The sequence below is a fragment of the Gadus macrocephalus genome, chromosome 6, assembly GCF_031168955.1.
Source record: "Gadus macrocephalus chromosome 6, ASM3116895v1".
Taxonomy (NCBI): domain Eukaryota; kingdom Metazoa; phylum Chordata; class Actinopteri; order Gadiformes; family Gadidae; genus Gadus; species Gadus macrocephalus.
Window position 1 is genome coordinate 21,973,121 of NC_082387.1, and position 20,000 is coordinate 21,993,120.

General features: G+C 45.2%; 2 protein-coding genes across 5 annotated transcripts in view; both read left to right on the forward strand.

Annotated features, from left to right (window-relative positions):
• Positions 1–7,046: 7,046 nt before the first annotated feature.
• Positions 7,047–15,841, forward strand: ccdc92 (coiled-coil domain containing 92). 4 transcript variants are annotated; one of them, XM_060055034.1, is made up of 5 exons: positions 7,047–7,118; positions 7,283–7,539; positions 10,214–10,380; positions 11,171–11,212; positions 13,245–15,841. In XM_060055034.1, the coding sequence occupies exons 3-5, from the start codon at positions 10,245–10,247 to the stop codon at positions 14,066–14,068; spliced, it is 1,002 nt and encodes a 333-aa protein (XP_059911017.1). In that variant the 5' UTR covers positions 7,047–7,118; positions 7,283–7,539; positions 10,214–10,244; the 3' UTR covers positions 14,069–15,841. The 4 variants fall into 4 exon arrangements, with proteins under 4 accessions (XP_059911017.1, XP_059911020.1, XP_059911018.1 ...); XM_060055037.1 differs by lacking the exons at positions 7,047–7,118; positions 7,283–7,539 and adding an exon at positions 7,546–7,962; XM_060055035.1 differs by lacking the exons at positions 7,047–7,118; positions 7,283–7,539 and adding an exon at positions 7,980–9,120.
• A 473-nt stretch (positions 15,842–16,314) lies between these two features.
• Positions 16,315–20,000, forward strand: part of LOC132460036 (E3 ubiquitin-protein ligase DTX1-like) — a 37,349-nt gene continuing 33,663 nt past the window's right edge. Inside the window, exons 1-3 of the mRNA XM_060055038.1 lie at positions 16,315–16,981; positions 17,073–17,225; positions 17,695–18,377. Of these exons, the coding sequence (XP_059911021.1) occupies positions 18,128–18,377 (250 nt within the window). The 5' untranslated portion in view covers positions 16,315–16,981; positions 17,073–17,225; positions 17,695–18,127. The remainder of the gene's footprint in view (positions 16,982–17,072; positions 17,226–17,694; positions 18,378–20,000) is intronic.

Below are 20,000 nucleotides of genomic sequence, written 5' to 3' on the forward strand. Positions count from 1 at the left end.
ATGGGCTCACACCCCCGCACCCTCCATCAATGATTATGTAAGCTAATAGAACCAAAAAACAACTAAGGTTGTGAGGTGTATAGGGCGGGTGGTGGTGTTGATGGCGGGGGAGCTGGTAGTTTTTAGTGGTGGTGGTGGTAGAGTTTAGTTGGGGTTGGGGCGGTGGCTTAGTGGGGGTGGTGGTAGTGTTTAGTGGGGGGGGGGGGGGGGGGGGGTGGTAGTGTATAGCTGGGTGGTGGTGGTGTCTAGTTGGGGTTGGGTTGGTGGTTTATCTGGGTGGTGGTGGTGTTTAGTTGGGGTTGTGGTTTAGCTGGGTGGTGGTGGTGTTAAGTGGAGTGGTGGTGGTGTTTAGTTGGGGTTGTGGTTTAGCTGGTGGTGGTGGTGTTAAGTGGAGTGGTGGTGGTGTTTAGTTGGGTGGTGTTAGTGTTTATTTTGATGGTGGTGGTGTTTAGTTGGGTGGTGTTAGTGTTTATTTTGATGCTGGTGGTGTTTAGTGGGGTGGTGGTAATATTTAGTTGGGTGGTGGTGGTGTTTAGTTAAGATGGTGGTAGCGTTTAGTGGGTTGGTAGTAGTGCTTATTTGGGTGGTGGAAGTGTTTAGTGGGGGTGGTAGTGTTTAGTTGAGGTGGTTGTAGTGTTCAGCAGGGTGGAGTAGAGGTAGTTAGCGAGTCCCCTGCATTTTGTGTAGTGCTCTCCTGTGCATTGTCTAAGTCGTGTGTTCTCAAGAAGTCACTCCTGGATGTGAGATGCCATCAGGCTATGACCTCCAGCAGAGGAATGCTCCTCCATCACACCTCTATGCTGGAGCAGCCTGGAGATCCCGGCGTTTTAGCAATTGAGGGAGAAGGACAGAATGTTTTTATGTTTTCTCTTGACCATTTTAGCCCAACATAGCCACAAGGTGGACACAGACAGCTGCTTATGTGGTATATAATGATTTCGGCCCAGCTTTGTATATAAACATCTGTAGATATGTGTTTTGTTGCTCTTTGGGACATGTTTCCATTTGCCAATAAAGAGTATACTTAGTAGTGCCTCAACCAGCTAACCAAACATCCAGCCAGTCGGCTAAACCATCCAGTCAGTACGCTGACATCCAGCAGTAGTTCTACAGAACACAACCCATGAAGGGAATACGGTGCGTAAAAAACAAGAAAGCTAAATACCAATGGGTACCAACAAATACTCAGCAGAGTAAAGCATAGTCATAGTCATAGCAGAACCATCTTCATTGTTATTAGGATGAGACACACAAGGATAAATTATTTATAGTGAAAACAATTCATAAAAGACATACGGCGTCTGAGTACCAGCCGTTCCTCTGGAAAAACAGAGAGCCTTGGAGCTCTATCTTCTTGGGAGATTGCTGCGTGATTATGGGAGTGTAGAGAGGACAGCTGAGCTAGTTGAAATAGGAGCCGGTAGGAGGATTGTGGCTGGTTTGAAACCAGGGAAAAGAGGCTGTATGCTTCTGCTCCTCTGTTTGGAGGAGAACCAAGTTCTTCATAAAACTGGGTGGATTGGGTCCATCACTGAGAGAGAGAGAGAGAGAGAGAGAGAGAGAGAGAGAGAGAGAGAGAGAGAGAGAGAGAGAGAGAGAGAGAGAGAGAGAGAGAGAGAGAGAGAGAGAGAGAGAGAGAGAGAGAGAGAGAGAGGGAGAGAGAGGGAGAGAGGGGGGGGGAGGGGGAGGGAGAGGGAGAAGGAGAGGGAGAGGGAGAGGGAGAGAGGAGAGGGTGAGAGAGAGAGAGAGAGAGAGAGAGAGAGAGAGAGGAGAGAGAGAGAGAGAGAGAGAGAGAGAGAGAGAGAGAGAGAGAGAGTGAGTGTGTGTATGAAAGAGAATGGCAGGATACATTGTACATTTGATTGACAAGAGCCAAAGGGAAATTTGATTGTTGTTAAAGCTTCATGAACATGAACTTCTTAAACATGAACTGTGCTAAACCAAAAGTGTCTTCCTGGTTTAATTCATGAAGCCATGGATTAATTATTCAGGATTTTTTAAAACCTTTGTAAAAATCCACGTGCTTTCCAATAGATGACTTTGCTTTAACTGAGTTTCTTGTGAAACCATAGTGGGTCTTGTACCAAAGTGTGCAGAGGAATTCAAGTACAAAGTACAAAAAGAGGGACTGCTGAGACTGGCTGTGTGGGCACCATGAGTTACAGCCTCTTCAACGTCTGCTGTTAGTGGTACATTAACCACCGGTAATTAAAGTGTCACTTCAACATTGCTCAGGCTCCAGCGCTCTCACTTTCACCGGTCTGTTTTAGGCAGCAGCGTCCACCAGTCTGACGTCCACCAGTCACCCGACATGTTGTCAAAATATAAGGAAGGATGTTTGGCAAAGCTGTTAAATCAGTACCAGAAGCCTTGTGTCAAAATGATGTCCAGCATTGGTACACTTGTTGGGCATGGAAATGCAAATGCCTACATTGCCTTTCTAAATTATAACTAGCATCGGCATAGCTCAGGAGGTAGAGCAGGTTGGTTCGTAACAGGAAGCTTGCTAGGTCAATCCTCGGCTCCTCCTTGCTCATTGTCACCTCCTTGTCGAGGTGACAATGAGCAAGGCATCTAACTGCTCCCGTAGACCAGACTGTCGGCTTGTATGGTTGACTGGTGAATGTGTGTGTGAACAGTTGTAAGACGCTTTAGATAAAAGTGTCTGAACAATCCCTAAATGCAGCAGCCCTATTTTACGATGGATTGATCATCTCACAGTGAAGGTCCTGATGAATGCCTTTGCCGCCACATGACTATTCGGTGATGGTGATTAACACTGTGTTCTCCCTTTCAACTGATCACATAAACTACACATTCAATCCAACAGTCCAAAAAAATAAAAATTGGAAAATGTAATTATGTTTTTCCTGGGTTGTGGATTGTTTTGCCTTGCCAACCTCTATATAATAACAGTACAACTATTACAACCTGAGAAGTGTTAGTATTGGCAACTTGACACAGTCAGGGCAGTAAAGCTGTGCCACATGTAAATCAGGCTGCCATAGTACAATAAAAAAATCGGTGTTTTTACTATTCATGCCTTGAAAATGAGACCCGGCAATATCTACTTTTAATATCTACCGAGTAAGTAGCCTGGGAGCCACAGCGTCTGTACGTGGATTCTTATTTTCAGAGCCCCCTGGATGCTTGACTCGTTTTCTGCAGTCCTGACCAAAAGCTTAACAGTTCCCCCTTAAATGTTCGCTCCCCCTCACCGTCTAACTTCCAACGCCCGGGGCCTGCGCCCAGCAAATGGGGTCTATAGGGAAACTTGCTTACTTACTCTCTGCACTGAGGTTGTTTTACCACCTAGTGGTAAAACACCTAGTGGTAAAACAACCCCCATATATTTATGGGGGATGGGGACTCTGATTAGAATAGTCCATAGCTAACAAACATCACAATGAAGGAATGGGTCTCCACTGGGAGAGGGGAGTGTCGTTTTTCATCAGACCTCAGAGTACAGGGTACGGAGCTGGTGTGTGTATTTCTCAGCTTCTGCCTCAATAGTAGGTTGGTTGGGGTCAGTACTGCGTAACATAAGGGTCCGGGCAGTGAGCCAGAACCACTCAAAAATGGAAACATGGGAAGAATGTAATCCCTGTGAAAATCATGCCAAATCCATGGAGAGATTAGAGAATGCTTCTGAAATATAACAATTTTGGAGCGAGACAATAATCCCATTTATTCAAGTTGTTTTCCCTCTTATTTAGTTTTTGTTCCATATCGTTTAACCCAGTAGCTGTGCCACTGAGGAATTCTGGTTGCCATAGATATTTGAAGGTGAAAGGGTCACAGTGTTGTCATAGTGAGAGCCAAGGGACCGAAGTCAAATTCCTTGTTTGTTCGCAAACCTGGCCAATAAAGCTGAATCTGAATCTGAATCTGAATCTGAATAGTGGTGCCAAACCTAATTGTAGCCCAAACTCTGCAACAACACTTAATTCCAACACTTTTAGTGGTCGGTATGGATGCCATCCATGGGGTAAAAGGAATAATTAATAGATGAGCTGGGATATATGAAAGAGCAAAACACAGAGAGACATCTGTTTCTTTGTAACTCCCTGTCGCGTGCTTATTATTACATGTAATTATTATTTGAATGATTATTTCTTAAGTGTTACTTTTATTCAAAAAATTTCGCATATGAAAACACTTGTTTAGTTTAGCTTTTTTTTATTTCAAACATGTTCGAGTAATACAACAAAATATACTGAAAAACAAACAAATCCAATGAGAATAGTCAAAACAACAATAACAATAGTCAAAACAAAAGTAATAATGTGAACCAAACATGTACGAAAAGGAGTAGGATGAAGCAAATGCTTATTTAAACCTACCCCCTCCCCACTGCTCAATTAACTTACTAACTTATCTTTCTCCATAAACATACATATTTACATAATACATATTTAAAAAAAATAGAAACTTAATAGATTAAATAAACAAATATATAAAACATTTATCATTTATGAAAACACCTGATTATTAAATCCCTTCTTCCTCCCTGTACCTTGTGAAAACCTTGTGTTTGTACCGCTTCTTAAACTGGATCATGCTTGGACATTGCTTGAGCTCCACAGCCTCACTCCACAAACTGAAATACAAAAACTTTTTAATGTTGTACGTGCCCGCTGATGTCTTAAATTGAACTCACCCTTCAGATTATAACCCCCAACTCTGTAAAAAAACAATTTTTGAATATTTCCAGGAAGTAGATTATTGCGTTTATTGCTTTGTACATGATTTGTGCTGTTTGGAAAGGAACCAGGTCAGTGAATTTTAAGGTTTTTGATTTTAAGAATAGTGAATTTGTGTGATCTCCATAACCAGTATTATGAATTATTCTTATAGCTCTTTTCTGCAGTATGGATAGAGATTGTATTGTACATGTATAAGTATTGCCCCATACCTCTGCACAGTATTGTAAATATGGTAAAATCAGTGAACAGTAGAGGATGTGGAGTGATTTGTGGTCAAGAATGTTAAGTTAAGTTAAGTCCTTTATTCAACCCTTTTTAGGGGGAAATTCTTTCTCTGCTTTTGACCCATCCGGGTAGCCGGTGAAACACATTCACACACAGAGGTCCACACACATGGGGGCACACACATGGGGGCACACACATGGGGGCACACCGGCACTACCGGAGCAGTGGGCTGCCGCGGTGCAGCGCCCGGGGAGCAGGTGGGGGTTTCAGTTGCCTCGCTCAAGGGCACTTCATCCGTGGATTTTTTCAGGATTCGAACTGGACTGGTAACTCCAGTTACCAGTCCAACTCCTTCACCAGTATGCCACGGATGCCCCCAATGTGTTTTGCTTTACTCAGAACTGAAATGCCTCTTGACAGTTTGCATTGTACATGCTTTATATGAGACTTCCAGTTTATTTTATCATCAATTGTTACCCCAAGAAACTTGTTTTCACATACTCTTTCAACATCCAAACTATCTACTTGTAACTGTACTTGTGTATTCTTGTTGCAATTGCCGAATAACATGAATTTGGTTTTACTTTTGTTTAACGATAATTTGTTTGCACATTTCAGTAGTGATCCTCCCCAGTAGTTCATATAAAACCCCCCCAGAACAAAAAATACTAGTGTAATCTGCAAATAATACTAAACTTTGCATATGTCATTCATGTAAAGTATAAAACGTTTTGGACCTAATACTGATCCCTGTGGGACGCCACAAGCAATGTCCAAGCATGACGATGAATGTTCCCCCAACTTCACAAATGGTTTTCTGTTACTTAAATAACTTCTCGCCCAGTGCAATACTAACCCCCTGATCCCACCCCCTGATAATTTATTGATTAATATGTTATGATTAATTGTATCAAAAGCTTTTTTGAGATCTATGAATACTCCAACTGAATGCAGTTTGTGATTTATAGTGTTTGTGATCTCCTCAATTGATTCTGTTAATGCCAGTGATGTTGAGCTGTTTGCTCCAAATCCATATTGGCTGTCAGAAAGTAATTTATGTTTGTTTATGAATTTGTCTAATCTGTTATTGAATAGTTTTTCTAGAATTTTGAAGAATTTTGGATGTAAAGAAACTGGCCTGTAATTTGTGAAGTGGTGTCTATCCCCAGTTTTAAACAGCGTCACAACTTTAGCTATTTTTATGTTTATTGGAAAATAATCCGGTTTGTAATGATAAATTACAGATTTATGTAAGTGGTTCAGAAATCCCCTCAATGACCTTTTTTACAACTTTCATATCAATTTCATCTGAATCAATAGATGTAAGATTATCATTCCAATCCTCAGATGACAATTGATCTGGAATTTGACTTGCCAGGTTTGGTCCAATATTTACAAAAAAAATAATAAAGCTGTTGACCACATCGTCCATATGGTCCTTTTTAATATTATTATTATCAATAAAATATTGAGGGTAGCTCTGTTGTTTAGCATTACATTTAATAATACTGTTTAATATGTCCCATATTCCTTTAATATTGCTTTTGTTATAATATAATATTTTACTATAGTATTCTTTCCTACATACCCTTATAATATTGGTTAACTTGTTTTTATTGTTTTTATATTTCTATTTCTTTTCTAATAAGTTATCAATGACAGTTTTGTTCTACTACTATATAATTCAAGTTATTTTCCACATGCACAGCCACTCCTCCTCCATTCTTGTTCTTTCTGTTTACACAGTGAAGTTCATATCCCTCCAGTTCAAAATCCATTCCTTTATCTGTATTGATCCACGTTTCTGATATCGCAATTATTTTAACTGTTTTTTTATATTGACTAAATATTCCTTGATGTTATTGAAGTTTGCATATAGACTTCTGCTATTGAAATGAATTATAGAAAATTTGCTTTGCTGTCCGTTTGAATGGTCTGATTGTACTGTTCAGCTGAGTTATAGCAGCAGACAGCAGTTGTTGTCCGGGTCTATATCGTGCTCCAAGTCCATTGTGTGACACTGTAATACATAACAGGCATAACATTTTATTCACACTAGATGGCGCAAATGTACATTTACCCGAAATGTGACACGGCAGTTACCATGGTGATGACGCCATTCATTGGCCACACCACACTAACACACCCCTGACAACATAGACGATGTCAAGTAATCTCATCGAAATTGTAAGTTAACCGGCGGCATATATCATAGTCCTTTTCTGTCACTTAATCATCATAATAAGCACAGCTTGTTAAACACATGCAGCGTTCTGAACACACCGTTGTCAGAATGCGGCCATCAGTTGTCTTCCATTACCCATCATGCATCGCTTTATTGTGTCTAGTAGTTCAGGGAGACGTGAAGACGACGCAGCCGCCCTCTGATTCCAACGGTCGAGGAGCTCCAGCGTGCGACAGCATTGGAGACATGCATAGTAAAGGAGCGCGTGCCTAGCTGGTGGGGCTCGGCGACGCGGCAGCACACCTCGACCGTCCGCAGAGCGCTCGACCCGGCAGCACGTCTCGACCGTCCGCAGAGCACTGGACCAGCTGACGGGGCTCGGCGACCAGCACCCGACCAGCGGTGCCTCTTCAAGCCGGGGGGGTGAGTTAGACGCTACGTACAGTGTTGGCCTCTATCACTGCTTCTCCAGTCCTAGTAAGCCCTGGTGAGAGTGGCTAACTAGGGCCCGAGAAGCCGGAGGGGCGAGTTAGACGCTATGTACAGTGTTGGGCTTCTCCAGCCCTAGATAGCCCCTCGGCTAACTAGCACGGCTCGCTTTGCATCCGCTGACATTGGACAGCTCCTCCTCTCTATCCGCGTTATCCACTACCTCGCTAGGCTAACGGCTAGCTGCGTTATTGATGTGGTGATATCAACTCATGCAGTATTACAACAAGGCGGTGACAGTAACGTTAGGAGCGTCTTCTAGGCCAGTTGTTTACGAAGACAACCGTTCAATGTGATAATTACAGATGTCGTCATGTTTGTCATTAGCCTTGAAGTGAATGATTAGTGGAGGAGGAGGTGATTGTTGGCTCTGTGTCTCGGCGCCAGTGTCTATTAATGAAGCAAGGAGTGGGGAGCGTTCAGGGTGCTGTCCGCAATGCAGGTGCTGAAATTAAAGTATCCGCCTTATTCACGTCCGGCTCGTTATAGCTATGTAGCTAGAGGATATTGTCTTGGGTTCTTCTGTGTTGTGGTTGTTTAGTTTTTTTTTTATTGCGTCGTTCATGTTGTAATTAGTTGAATGCTTTTGTAGGCTGTTTTAGGGTCTGCTTTCAGTTTCAAAACATAGTATACATCTTGCTCCACACCGCAAGTCAATAACTTAGTAGAAGATGCATCGATTAGATCTAACTGGTATCCCTTGAACACTGGAGTTAATTTAGATTGTTTAGAGACCAAATCCAATTTGGTGGATATCTATTATGCAAATATTATCCTGTTTGGACGACAGGAGAAGCACAAGCTAAAGCTTGTTGTGGCTCAGGATGGGGAGCTAGTGTGTCATGCTGCTGCAGTTCATGGATTATTTATGTGCCCTGTGTGAGGAAATGCTGGTTGTGTATTATGAAGGAAAGGAAAGAGAGGGTGCACAGTGGGGTTACAAACAAAAAATAAGATAAGCTTTTCCCTCATAAAAAAACACCCTCCTGATTCCGGAAATGATTCTAAGGGGACCTAAATCAATTCATGGACCAACAGAAGACATTTATTTTGTTAGGTTAATTGTGCTAATGGACAGTTATTGAGTGAATGGGGTGGAGAGATGTTGTCATCGTTCTCGGAGGGAGACACTCCTCCGTCAGGCTGTGGATTATCCCTCAAGCCGTTGGGATGGATATGGATATGGATGTGGATGTGTTGAGGCGTCTCTGCATTTTTGACTTAGGAGAGAGGGTTGACTTAAGGGTGAGGATTACGTTTAATTTTAGTTATACACTATAACTCACTACAGGTGAGGGTATTTTGTAGCCAATAACTAAATACTAATGAGATTCAGGAAAACAAGATTTAACTGTGAGAGGTGCGTCCGAGAAAGCGGGTGACGCAGGATCTATTATTGATGAGCACCAGCTGATGATGTAAGCGAGAGAAGCTCTAGGATGTTTTATTGAAGCACACTCATGCATCGTTCAGAGGAGAGCAGAAGAGGAGAGGAGTAAACAGGAGGATAAGGAGGTGAGTAGTGAGACGATGAGAGGTGAGGCTGGGGCAGAGAGGGGAGGAGAAATGAAGGGGACAGGGGTGGAGAGGACAGGGCAGGGACGCGATGAGGAGAGGTGATGAGAGGAAGAGAGAAAAGAAGGAAGGAGACGCAAGGAGATGAGAGGAAATGAGAAGAAAGAAGGGGACAGGACATGAAAAGAGAGAAGATGAGTGGGAACGAAAAGAGGGAAGAGGTCAGGAGAGGATAAGAGATAAGAAGAAAGAAGAGAGAAGAGAGAAGAGGATAGAAGATAGAAGAGGATAGGGGAGAAAGAGAGCATGGGAAAGGAGTGGCAAGGCGTGGCTTTCTACGGCAGGGTCGTGGTGGGGGGAGGGGGGAATCGATGTGCTCTGGACTCTGCCCTGGCCTGGGAGAGGGTGAGAGGAGGAAACCACCCAGATGGCTAGTCTCTTTGTACCCTTCAGAGGACCAGAGCCTCCACTAAAGTAGAGGGCAACAGAGAGTGGGTGGATGTTGGCGTCTGAAGGTAGGGTTATTGTGTTGATACGTCTGTTTTGAGGATAACTATCATCCATCTGCGTAACTGCTGAGGCTTTACTATAGATCAGATATCAAGGAGTAGTATACATCGGATCAGAATCTTAGTAAGGAGTCCTCTGACTCGCATGTTTACGTATTTACTATTCAATGTATTCCCGACCCATATTCCATTTTTGCAAAAAAAAAAAAAGCTCATTCGCTTGGAGCCATTATTGGCATCTGATGAGGATGGATTGTGTTTGGAGATTATCCTGTTGTTCGGTCTCTCTCACAGACAGAGCAGAACGCTGGCACCACACTGAAGTCTCCATTCCAAATGTGTGGTCAGAAAGGAATTAAAGTCAATCATAATCTCTTTCTCTCTGTCACACTCTCTCTCGCTCTCTCTCTCTCTCTCTGTCACACTCTCTCTCTCTCTCTCTCTCTCTCTCTCTCTCTCTCTCTCTCTCTCTCTCTCTCTCTCTCTCTCTCTCTCTCTCTCTCTCTCTCTCTCTCTCTCTCTCTCGCTCACTCTCTCGCTCTCTGTCGCTCTCTGTTGCCCTCTCTCTCACCCCTGATCCCAAGGGCCAGTGCGTGGGCCCAAGCACAGCCGGCCATGGCGTCCGCTAACGTCAGCCTGGAGAACCAGCTGCAGAGCGCCCAGAAGAACCTGCTCTTCCTCCAGCAGGACCATGCCACCACGCTGAAGGGGCTCCACGCCGAGATCAAAAGACTACAGCAGCACTGTACAGGTGACTGCTTCCCCCCATGCAAATGACTGGTATACGGTACACATAGAGGGGCTTCAGAGGGGGATACTGGATATATCACCGTCTGGAATCATCAGACGGAGAGCCAGCCAATGAATGATGCCTTATATGTACTCCATATGGAGCAATACCATTATCACACAAGAAGAAGGCTTTTCATGTGCAGTCTTCTGATCTGGGAGCAGTGAACTAACCAGTGTTGCATGGTGCGTGATGGGCGCGGCAGAGAGATTCAATCTGAATCTGGGTATTAGCGATTTGCATGATAGGTTGATGATCTCCATGGAGTTTCATCATGATAAGTGCCTTATTGCATTAAACTTACATTGACATAAGCATCAATAGCTAAAAGGAAATCCGCATGCTTTATCATCAGATTTGTTTTTTAGTCAGTTTTGTCTCCTGGTTTTGCTGAAGTCGCTGTGTAATTGTATTTACGTGTATGCCAAATTTGTTACTTGAAAGGACCCTTCTCATGTGTCCCTGTTGAAGAGTGTGGGAACGGTTTCCTTCCTGTTAGAGAGTGAGAGAACAACCCGACTCCAACTGAACACGGGCCTGTGCAGCACTTTGAGATTATATTTGTGATGGTTAGATAAAGTGTTGTTTATATTAAGGAGATATTATTGACAAAGACACCCATGCAGTGGCTCTAGTTTCCTAGTATGCTATGTATTAGAGACCAGCATGTGGACTCAAAACAAACGCCAGCCTTCCTGATGTGTTTCTACCATGGCTGTCTTTCTGACCATCACATGCTGTCTCTCCATAGACCTGACATACGAGCTGACTGTGAGGAGCTCTGACCCTTCAGGTAAGACCCCTCACCTCACAGCACACCCGTATATACACAAACACATCAGCAACACAGTTCACCCTTTCTAGTGTGTCAAGCTGTGAGACCAATGCAGGGGTTCCCATCCTTGGGGTCGTGATGCCACTCAGTCCCCTGTCATGTGCACAGGGTCACAGGGGATTGCTGACACAAGCTGTGCATCGATGACCCGGCTAACTATGATGTACCGTATTTTCCTTTAGGAGAGTGACACTTTAATTTAGCTGGGGCTAGCTAGACAAAACCCAACATGTACTGTCGTGCAGTGCACAGCCCTCTCTCCTGGTTACACAGCAACCCCCCCCCCCCCCCCGACACACACGCTGTAACCATCATGAACATGACCCTCACAGCCCAGGCAGGCACTTTGGTACCAGACGTGGCTACGCCCCACACAGCACCTACCATACTCTGTCAGTCTGTCCTTAGATGGAAAGATAAGTATCCAGGCTCTACCCCTGGAATGGCTGTTCTGAGCAGGGACAGGGAACAAATTATGAATTAAAAACAATCCGTGGGCTCCAGTTGATTTAATTTACCAGGGCTCCACTAGCTTGATACCCACCCCTCCCTTCACACATGTTTGTGTGTCTGTGAGACCTCATGGCCGGACCCTGCGTCAGGCAGCAAGCTGCCTCAGCTGCTCCAGATGGGGGACATCAGAGACTGACGATCTCACACACACACACCCACCCCGCCCAACATCAACACTATTGCAAATCACCGACACGTTTCAGCCCTAAAACAACTGGGTGCGAAACCTGGACATTCGTCAGGATGCAGCAATGATTTCAGGTCATCAAGAACAGGTTTTTGAAACGGACCCCTATTTTTATATCTATGTCATATGTATAAACATATTTGGCACTAATTTCAGGGCTCGTGAGGTGCATATAATGGAGGATGTTGGGGACAGAGTAGGTGGAGGGGGGGGGAAAGGCATTAAGATAACAGGGATGAAGGTCAGCGATGAGGCCTGGGCTCTCTAGCAGATCTGTAATATGAGACTGGAGATTCTGTGTGTGTGTGTGTGTGTGTGTGTGTGTGTGTGTGTGTGTGTGTGTGTGTGTGTGTGTGTGTGTGTGTGTGTGTGTGTGTGTGTGTGTGTGTGTGTGTGTGTGTGTGTGTGTGTGTGTGTGTGTCTCTCTGCTGCAGATGAGTCCCCCCTCCCCCCCTGCTAACATCAGCTGATGTCCCCCACTGCCTGTTGTCTCACTCAATGGCCGTCTGTGGTCGGGCTCACATGAATAACCTGATTATAGCCTATGTGCGCAGCAGCAATGGGGTGATTCAGATGCTGATGTTAACCGTATATCTCTGTTACAGTAAGGGATGCATGTAGCCCATTATGAACAATTGCATTGTTACCAAAATATGGATCAGTCCTAATAATAAATGGGCATATGTTGTGCCAGAGTGAGCGTGAATTAAAAATCCGTTGTTGACATGTTTCGCACCATTATTCACAAGTAGTGAAGCTGAGAGAATCTCAGAGGCGATACGTGGGGAACACTTGAGTATCACACCACCAGAGTCTGCATGCTGAGCAGCTGAGGAAGCCCGGAATCCAAGCATTTCATGGCCTAATGATTTCATGCTCATTATTAATTTAAAGGGTCCCTGCAAAAACACCATTAATCGCTGTTAGCGGATGAGTCTGCGTTACTATATCCGCTGTGTATATATGTGTGGGTGGGTGGTTGTGTGTGTGTGTGTGTGTGTGTGTGTGTGTGTGTGTGTGTGTGTGTGTGTGTGTGTGTGTGTGTGTGTGTGTGTGTGTGTGTGTGTGTGTGTGTGTGTGTGTGTGTGTGTGTGTGTGTGTGTGTGTGGCTACTTCCTTAGCATTGGTCTGCTGGCACTTTGCCATGTTATTTGAACACGCATACATTTACTGGTTTACCATGTATACCATATTACCATGCTGCGTGTCTCATATGGTTTGTACATTGTGCATTGTGTGTGTGTGTGCGTGTGTGTGTGTGTGTGTGTGCGTGTGCTCGCTGCTGTACAGACAGCAGCGAGGTGCGTGGCAGGGAGCTCCAGAGGAGGTGCGAGGAGCTGGAGGGCGAGCTGAAGCAGAAAGAGGTGGAGAACCGGGAGCTGCTGCGCGACCTGGAGCAGAAGAACGCCATGATCTGCGTGCTGGAGAACACCATCAAGGAGCGCGAGAAGAAGTACCTGGAGGAGCTGAAGATCAAGAGCCACAAGCTGGCGCTGCTGTCCGGGGAGCTGGAGCAGCGGGCCGGCACCATCGCCTACCTCACCTCCCAGCTGCACTCCACCAAGAAGAAGCTGCTGGCCGGCAGCTCCTCGGAGGCCAGCCCCAACAGCAGCCCCGTGGCCTCCTGCTACAAGCCCACGCCCCCGCCCGCCCCCGCCTCCGCCTCCGCCAAGGAGCGCCACGCCCCCGACACGCCCCGCCGCCGCATGAAGAAGAGCCTCTCGCAGCCGCTGCACCCCGAGGTGACGGAGGTGTACCGCCTGGGCCAGGACGGCTCCCGGCGGCCCGTCCTCCGGGAGGCCGTGGACGCCATGCCGGACCCCACCCCCTTCCTGCGGGCGGCGCGGGAGCCCCTGGAGCCACAGATGATGCGGGAGCGGCCGGCGCTCATCCCGCCCATCGCGTCCGAGCGGCCGCCGAGCGGCAGCAGCCCGCGCCACAGCCCCGCCCGGCAGCACCGGGTGCACGTGGGCGTGGCGCACCGCATCCCCCACGGAGCCCCGCCCCCGGCGCCGCCGCCGCCGCCGCAGGTGGAGCTGGAGACACTGGCTGTGGACCAGGTCAACGGGGGCAAGGTGGTACGCAAGCGCTCGGAGACCGACCGGACAGTCTGACGCGCTCGCACGCAGACACACGTACACACATACAGCCACACGCACACACCGCACACACACGTGAACTAACTCAGTCAAATGCACATAGTAGCACACATGGACACACACACACACAAATGCACATACGGACACATACACACACAAACTTTGGGACACACACACAAGCACACACACACTGACTGACTGACAGTCGCTACAATATATATACAGACACACTAACTGTCACACAGACACACACACACTGAAGCAACAACAGAATAAATGCACACACACGCGCGATGAGAGCAGCAAGGAGCCTGACCCACTGTGCAGCCTGCTTTTTATGCAACACTAGAATTAAAATGGAAAAAAAAAAGCATTATCGAACCTTTATATGAATACCACTTTTTTAACGTAGTGAAGGACATCTTTAAAGCATGCCAAATGTTTCCCCCTAGACCCAGGTAACTCATCCCTCTTTATTCGTTTCCCTCCTTGACATTCAACACTGTCTTCGCACATACAATAATTACTCCGCCAAATACCTGCGTTAGTGCCTGCTGAATTGGGTCAACCATACAGAAAACGGTGATGAATCGATCAAATATCTGTCTTCTTCCTTGTGGACTACAGTCTCTCCGTAACGTAGTCTGTATATATTCAAGTATTTTCAGCTGCATCTCTAGGGTAGAACTCGCAGAATTAAACTAGTACTCACAACATAAAGGTCATCATCATATCGGTATAGTCATACTACTGTAGGATCGCAATATGTGCAATGTAATATCCTGTAATATGTTAAACAAGGCGGAATTTACCCTTCTTTTTTTTCGTTGGCAAAGATATTGGAGGTATGGATGTTGAAAAGTACAGTTTAACTTGTGCTTCAACATGTGTCCTGGGCCTGTGTGGCTAGGGACGTTTGAATGTGGGAGGGGGAAGAGAGAGAGAGATAGAGAGTGAGAGATGGTTAAGATAAGAACTGAAGTCTCTGAGACAGATTTTTTATCAACAATGTTCATGTTTGATGTAAGGTTGTTTTATGTTGTTGCAGATACTCCTGATATTAGCTGTATAACATATATACATTGGTAATAAAAAACATTAATTTTACGTAGACGGTCAAAACAATACGTCCGATAATAAAAAGCAGTAGTAGCACATTCGAACAGCTAATTGTTTAATTGGTTGAACTTTCCTTTGACAAACAATAGTATATAAACAGTATATATATACATCTCTGAGGCAAACCTGTTGTGATGTATGTGTCCTCTGCTCAGATTGCTTACATATTATCTAGATATTTCGTCGATCTATAAACATTAAGAAATGCCAATATATATCCTCAACATGTATCAGCTCATTGGAATATTTCTTCAATGCTGTTTGTGCTTTAAATAATCGACAGATGAATCAAAAACGATGCTATTCTGTCAACATTCATACCGCGCACACATGGTTTGTTGTGTTTTTAATGTTTTAGTCCTGGAAGTATTTAATGCACTTTTCCTATTTACATGGAGAAACTATGACTATTCTGACTATCTTTCTATTCAGGAATGAATGATATATGATAGATCTGTCTGATGTTGTATTTTCTGCTTCTTACATTCTTCTTCCTATGCTAAGTTGATTAATTAATTAATTAATTAATTAATTAATTAATTAAACCTCACCCACACACCTACAACTACATTGGCAGAGCTGGCCAGTGTTAAACTTGCAGTAGCGTGAAAAATATCAATTTATAGATCGCTTTAAGCTGTTTTAACCTAATAAAAGATGTCAAACCTGTTCTATTTTGTTGGGCGGCTTAATGCTGTTACATCAAACGGCCGCTGGAGGTCAGCCTAGACCTTTTAGACCAGACTAACTAACTCATATAAAGACGAATGCCATCATAAAGCAATGTTACGACGGTCAAAACGGTCAATTGCAATTTTTCAAGATAACATTATTTGTTTGTTTGATGAAATGAGGCAGAGGGACTAATTATGGGTTAATGTTACGCATAATTGCCTAATTCTTGTTTTTATTCATTTGAATGATTACAACAGGTTGATATATTTTACCAACGCAATCAAAGGTACTGCAAAGGTTTCCTCAAATACAGCCAACGAGCAGTTGTTTAGTGCTCCCACGTTTACTACACCTAACTATTGACTTGTTGTTATTGTATCAAATAAAGGTACAGTAGTGAGAGGACCTGGGAATGGGGATGTCCTGGGGCGCAATTAGACCAGCTGGGTTGCGCTCGCATCCCCCTTTTGAGAATCAGGGTCCACAGCCCGTCACGGATAGTAGACCTATGCGTTCAAGTTAATTTGTTCCCTTTTCTTCACCATATAATAACGACTCTTCAAGGCATAGCTTCCTGGGGTATAAATTCCTTTGGCAATTAATCCAGACAACTCAGATAATAATGAATTTGTGTGATAAACAATGCTATTGACAAACGATTAGATGGATACATTTTGTTAACGAGGGCCATACCAATTTGCATACAGTGTAAAATGGATGTAGCCATGCTACTCGGTTTCACACAAAGCTGCTTGGAAATTGCCTGGACGTGAAGTCATTCATTTAACCCTGGCTCCATCATCTGACACCAGCGACGCAGCATCCTTTGGCTTCCTTCCTCCCAGCATCGTGTCGCGCTGTTAGCGGAGCCTGTAGCCTTGGAAACACGGGGCTCCCGGCGGCCAGGCGTTCAGGTGCGTGTGGACCTCTGGTGCGTGATTTGGGGACAGCGTTGGACATGTTTACTACGTCTCTGGTTCAGAGAGTCTCTTCAGAGTTTCTCGTTCAAAGTGACGACAGAGTGGGATTTAAAGCAGCATAGCAGGCGGCTCTGCAACCCCAACTCGTTTGGAATATTGTTTTTGGGAAGCAGGGATTTACTTTAACCAAATGGAGTGAAACCGGATAGCACTGGTGTGTAGTGCATGGCAAAATAATCAAGGTCCTTGAGACTCAACAATAGCATTTTTTCTATATTTGATTTGCTTGTGTTCTTATCCTACAGCTGGAGCTTTAAGATGTGGGTGCAAATTGGATTTCACGACAACATGAGTGATGCGAATCTGCATTTCAGGATTTGCTCTGTTTTTATCTCACACCGTGACTGAGTACTGGATACTGGATACGGTGTCGCGTCCCTGGACGGATCGACCCACAGGTCTGTATGGCTGATCGATACAAGCCTGCTGTACATGATTACCAATATCAACATCGACGAGCTTGCCTCGGACACGCACACATTCAGCCTTACATTCACTGTAGGCTAGACAATTCAAAATGTGAGTAATGCAATAAGCGATAGCCTTTATGCAATAGTGAAGGCTTCCGAGTTGTCTATTTTCACTATTGAGTTTTCCTTCACAGGTCTTTTGCACGGTTGGATTTAGCTAAATCTTATGGTTAAAGCGATTCTTGTTGATTATATTCATCAAGAGAAATTGTAAACATAACTAGTAAACATTTATAACAACAACCAAAAATTAGCGGGGTTTTATGGCATATATGTATTCATCTAACGATAGCTACTGTTGGTCCATTTGCTATCGAGGAGATGTCGTGATGTATGTGTATTTTTAATATATCTGTAATGATTTTCTATGATTATTTCTGCCTTGTTTCTTGTCTAGTCTCTGAGAACCAACTGTACCTGTGCACTGCTTAAGCGTGGCGGTCTAGAGAGGCTCCGAGCTCATCCAACCCCCCCCCCCCCCCCCCTCCACCCTCCAGACCAACAAAGAGTAGCTGAGATGTTGGTCTGATCACAAGGGACAGTCCATGCGCACTGGGACCCCCCCCCTCCCACGCTCCCGACAGTGGATCCAGTCGGATCGTCATGGCACTCGCTGATTTAAGCTTTTCAATTCGCCGCCATAAAGACCTTGGTCTGCGTTTCCTGCTGACCCCCTGTGGTGCGGGGCTGCTCTAGCCCTGGACTCACGTCCCCCCACACTCTGACAGTTTGACCCCCTTCAATCTGTGACCACACACACACACACACACACACACACACACACGTTTGCCAAGCAGAGACCTCTGGCCCCACCCAGCCCTGACTAGGAGATGGCTCGGCCGGGCTCGGGGGTCAGCGGGCTGGGGTTCCCCCCCCTCCAGAACCTGGCCCGGGTGGTGGTGTGGGAGTGGCTGAACGAGCACGGGCGCTGGCGGCCTTACAGCGCTGCCGTGTGCCACCACGTGGAGAACGTCCTGAAGGGGGACGCCCGCGGAACGGTGGTCCTGGGACAGGTGGACGGCCAGCTCACGCCCTACGTCATCGACCTGCAGTCCATGCACCAGTTCCGCCAAGACACAGGTGAGCAACAGACCCCCCCCCCCCCCCCCCCCCCTCATTACGGGAGCGTTAGGGTTAGGGACACCACTTGTAGATTGGTTTGCATTGTGGATTACATTTTTTACATTAACATTAAGGTAATTTAACAAACGATTTTATCCAAAGCGACCTACAATACGTACATTTGTGAGAAGAAAGAGAAAGAACAATATGTATCGCTGTCGGTAGAGTAAGGTTGTTCATAGAATTGCCAAGCACTAGAAACTGTTAGGTTAACTCATTCCAGTATGCAAAAAAAGCTAGTTAGGATCAGATGCTACACAATGATCAGTACTATTTTTAAGTGCAAGGACGTACAATATACTATAAATGCGTACATTAGGTAACAGAACGTACAAAAATACAATAAGTGCATGAGAGGGGTGGGAGGGGGTAAGGGGAAGGCTATGCAGAGAAGTGACCTCTGAACAATTGAGTCTATCGTTTTTCTGAAGTAGGTACGCAACTCTGCCGTGTTGACATTCCACCAATGCAGTGCCAAAAACAGAGACGATTAGATGACTCACTCTCTGGATAAAACACATTATTTTATTGTCATTGGTTGATATTTCTACCTGGTTACCTGCTGAGTTAGCGTTATCGTGACCAACCCGTCCTCTGCTTTAGGCGCTGAATTGAATGGGCGTTTGAAGGCTGGATCAAGGTGTTTGGATATCCTTTAGGGACTGTATACTGAGGCACCGGTTTCAGGTTGCCTTTAAAAGCATTGAGCATTGTCCCACAAGCAATTAAATAGAACAGAACGTGCATCCACGAGAGTTGGTGAAGTGCAACTCTCGTGAAAACAAAACGAAAGACTCGTCACGTGGTTTTTCATCGTCTCCGGCTTCATCTGGGCACCATTGCCTGCTTTTCTCTGTGTACAGCCAATTAAAACGGGACAGCCCGCTTCTCTCTGTGTTTGGAAGGGCTTATGTAATCACTGGAGGAGATGAGTGAGATTGTTACCAGTCTGCTTCAGGGACCGGTGATGAGCCACAGGTAGAATGATCAGCCGTCTCCACAACAGGAGATTGGACCAAGCCTGTGATGTTACTTGGCAACAATATTACCAACCGTGGCAACTCCGCTTGTGTGCCTCAACAATGACAATGGATACCAATACACGTGTGTATTGGTAACCATTGTCATTGTTGTGGTCTGTGCTGGATGTCGATGTTGTATGCAGAGATGCTGTGACCTTGCCAAAGGTCCCCACACCACGATGGGCTTGTGCTGTCGTTTGTGAGGCGAATGAGTGCTGCATCACGGAGCACCACTCCAGTACGTTACATCGCCAGCAAGCATGGCAACAAAATAAAGAGTCGTCGTTATCATTTACGGGCCATTGTGATGTAGGAGCCCTTTAAGTTAACCCCAGATGTATTACCATTGTGTAAAAAATGGCATTTTGCTATTGTTGTCAGAGTGAGGGGATATTCTGTGCGATTGCATGGTGAGAAAAGGGAGTTCTGTTTAGTTGCTTTCTTTCACTATCTTCTGAATGTTTTGTGCAGGGCATTAGGTTCAGGTCTGCACTGAACCTATTGTATTTAAGTTATGAAGGCATGAGAAGCAAGACATTTATCATACAGTCAAGGATAT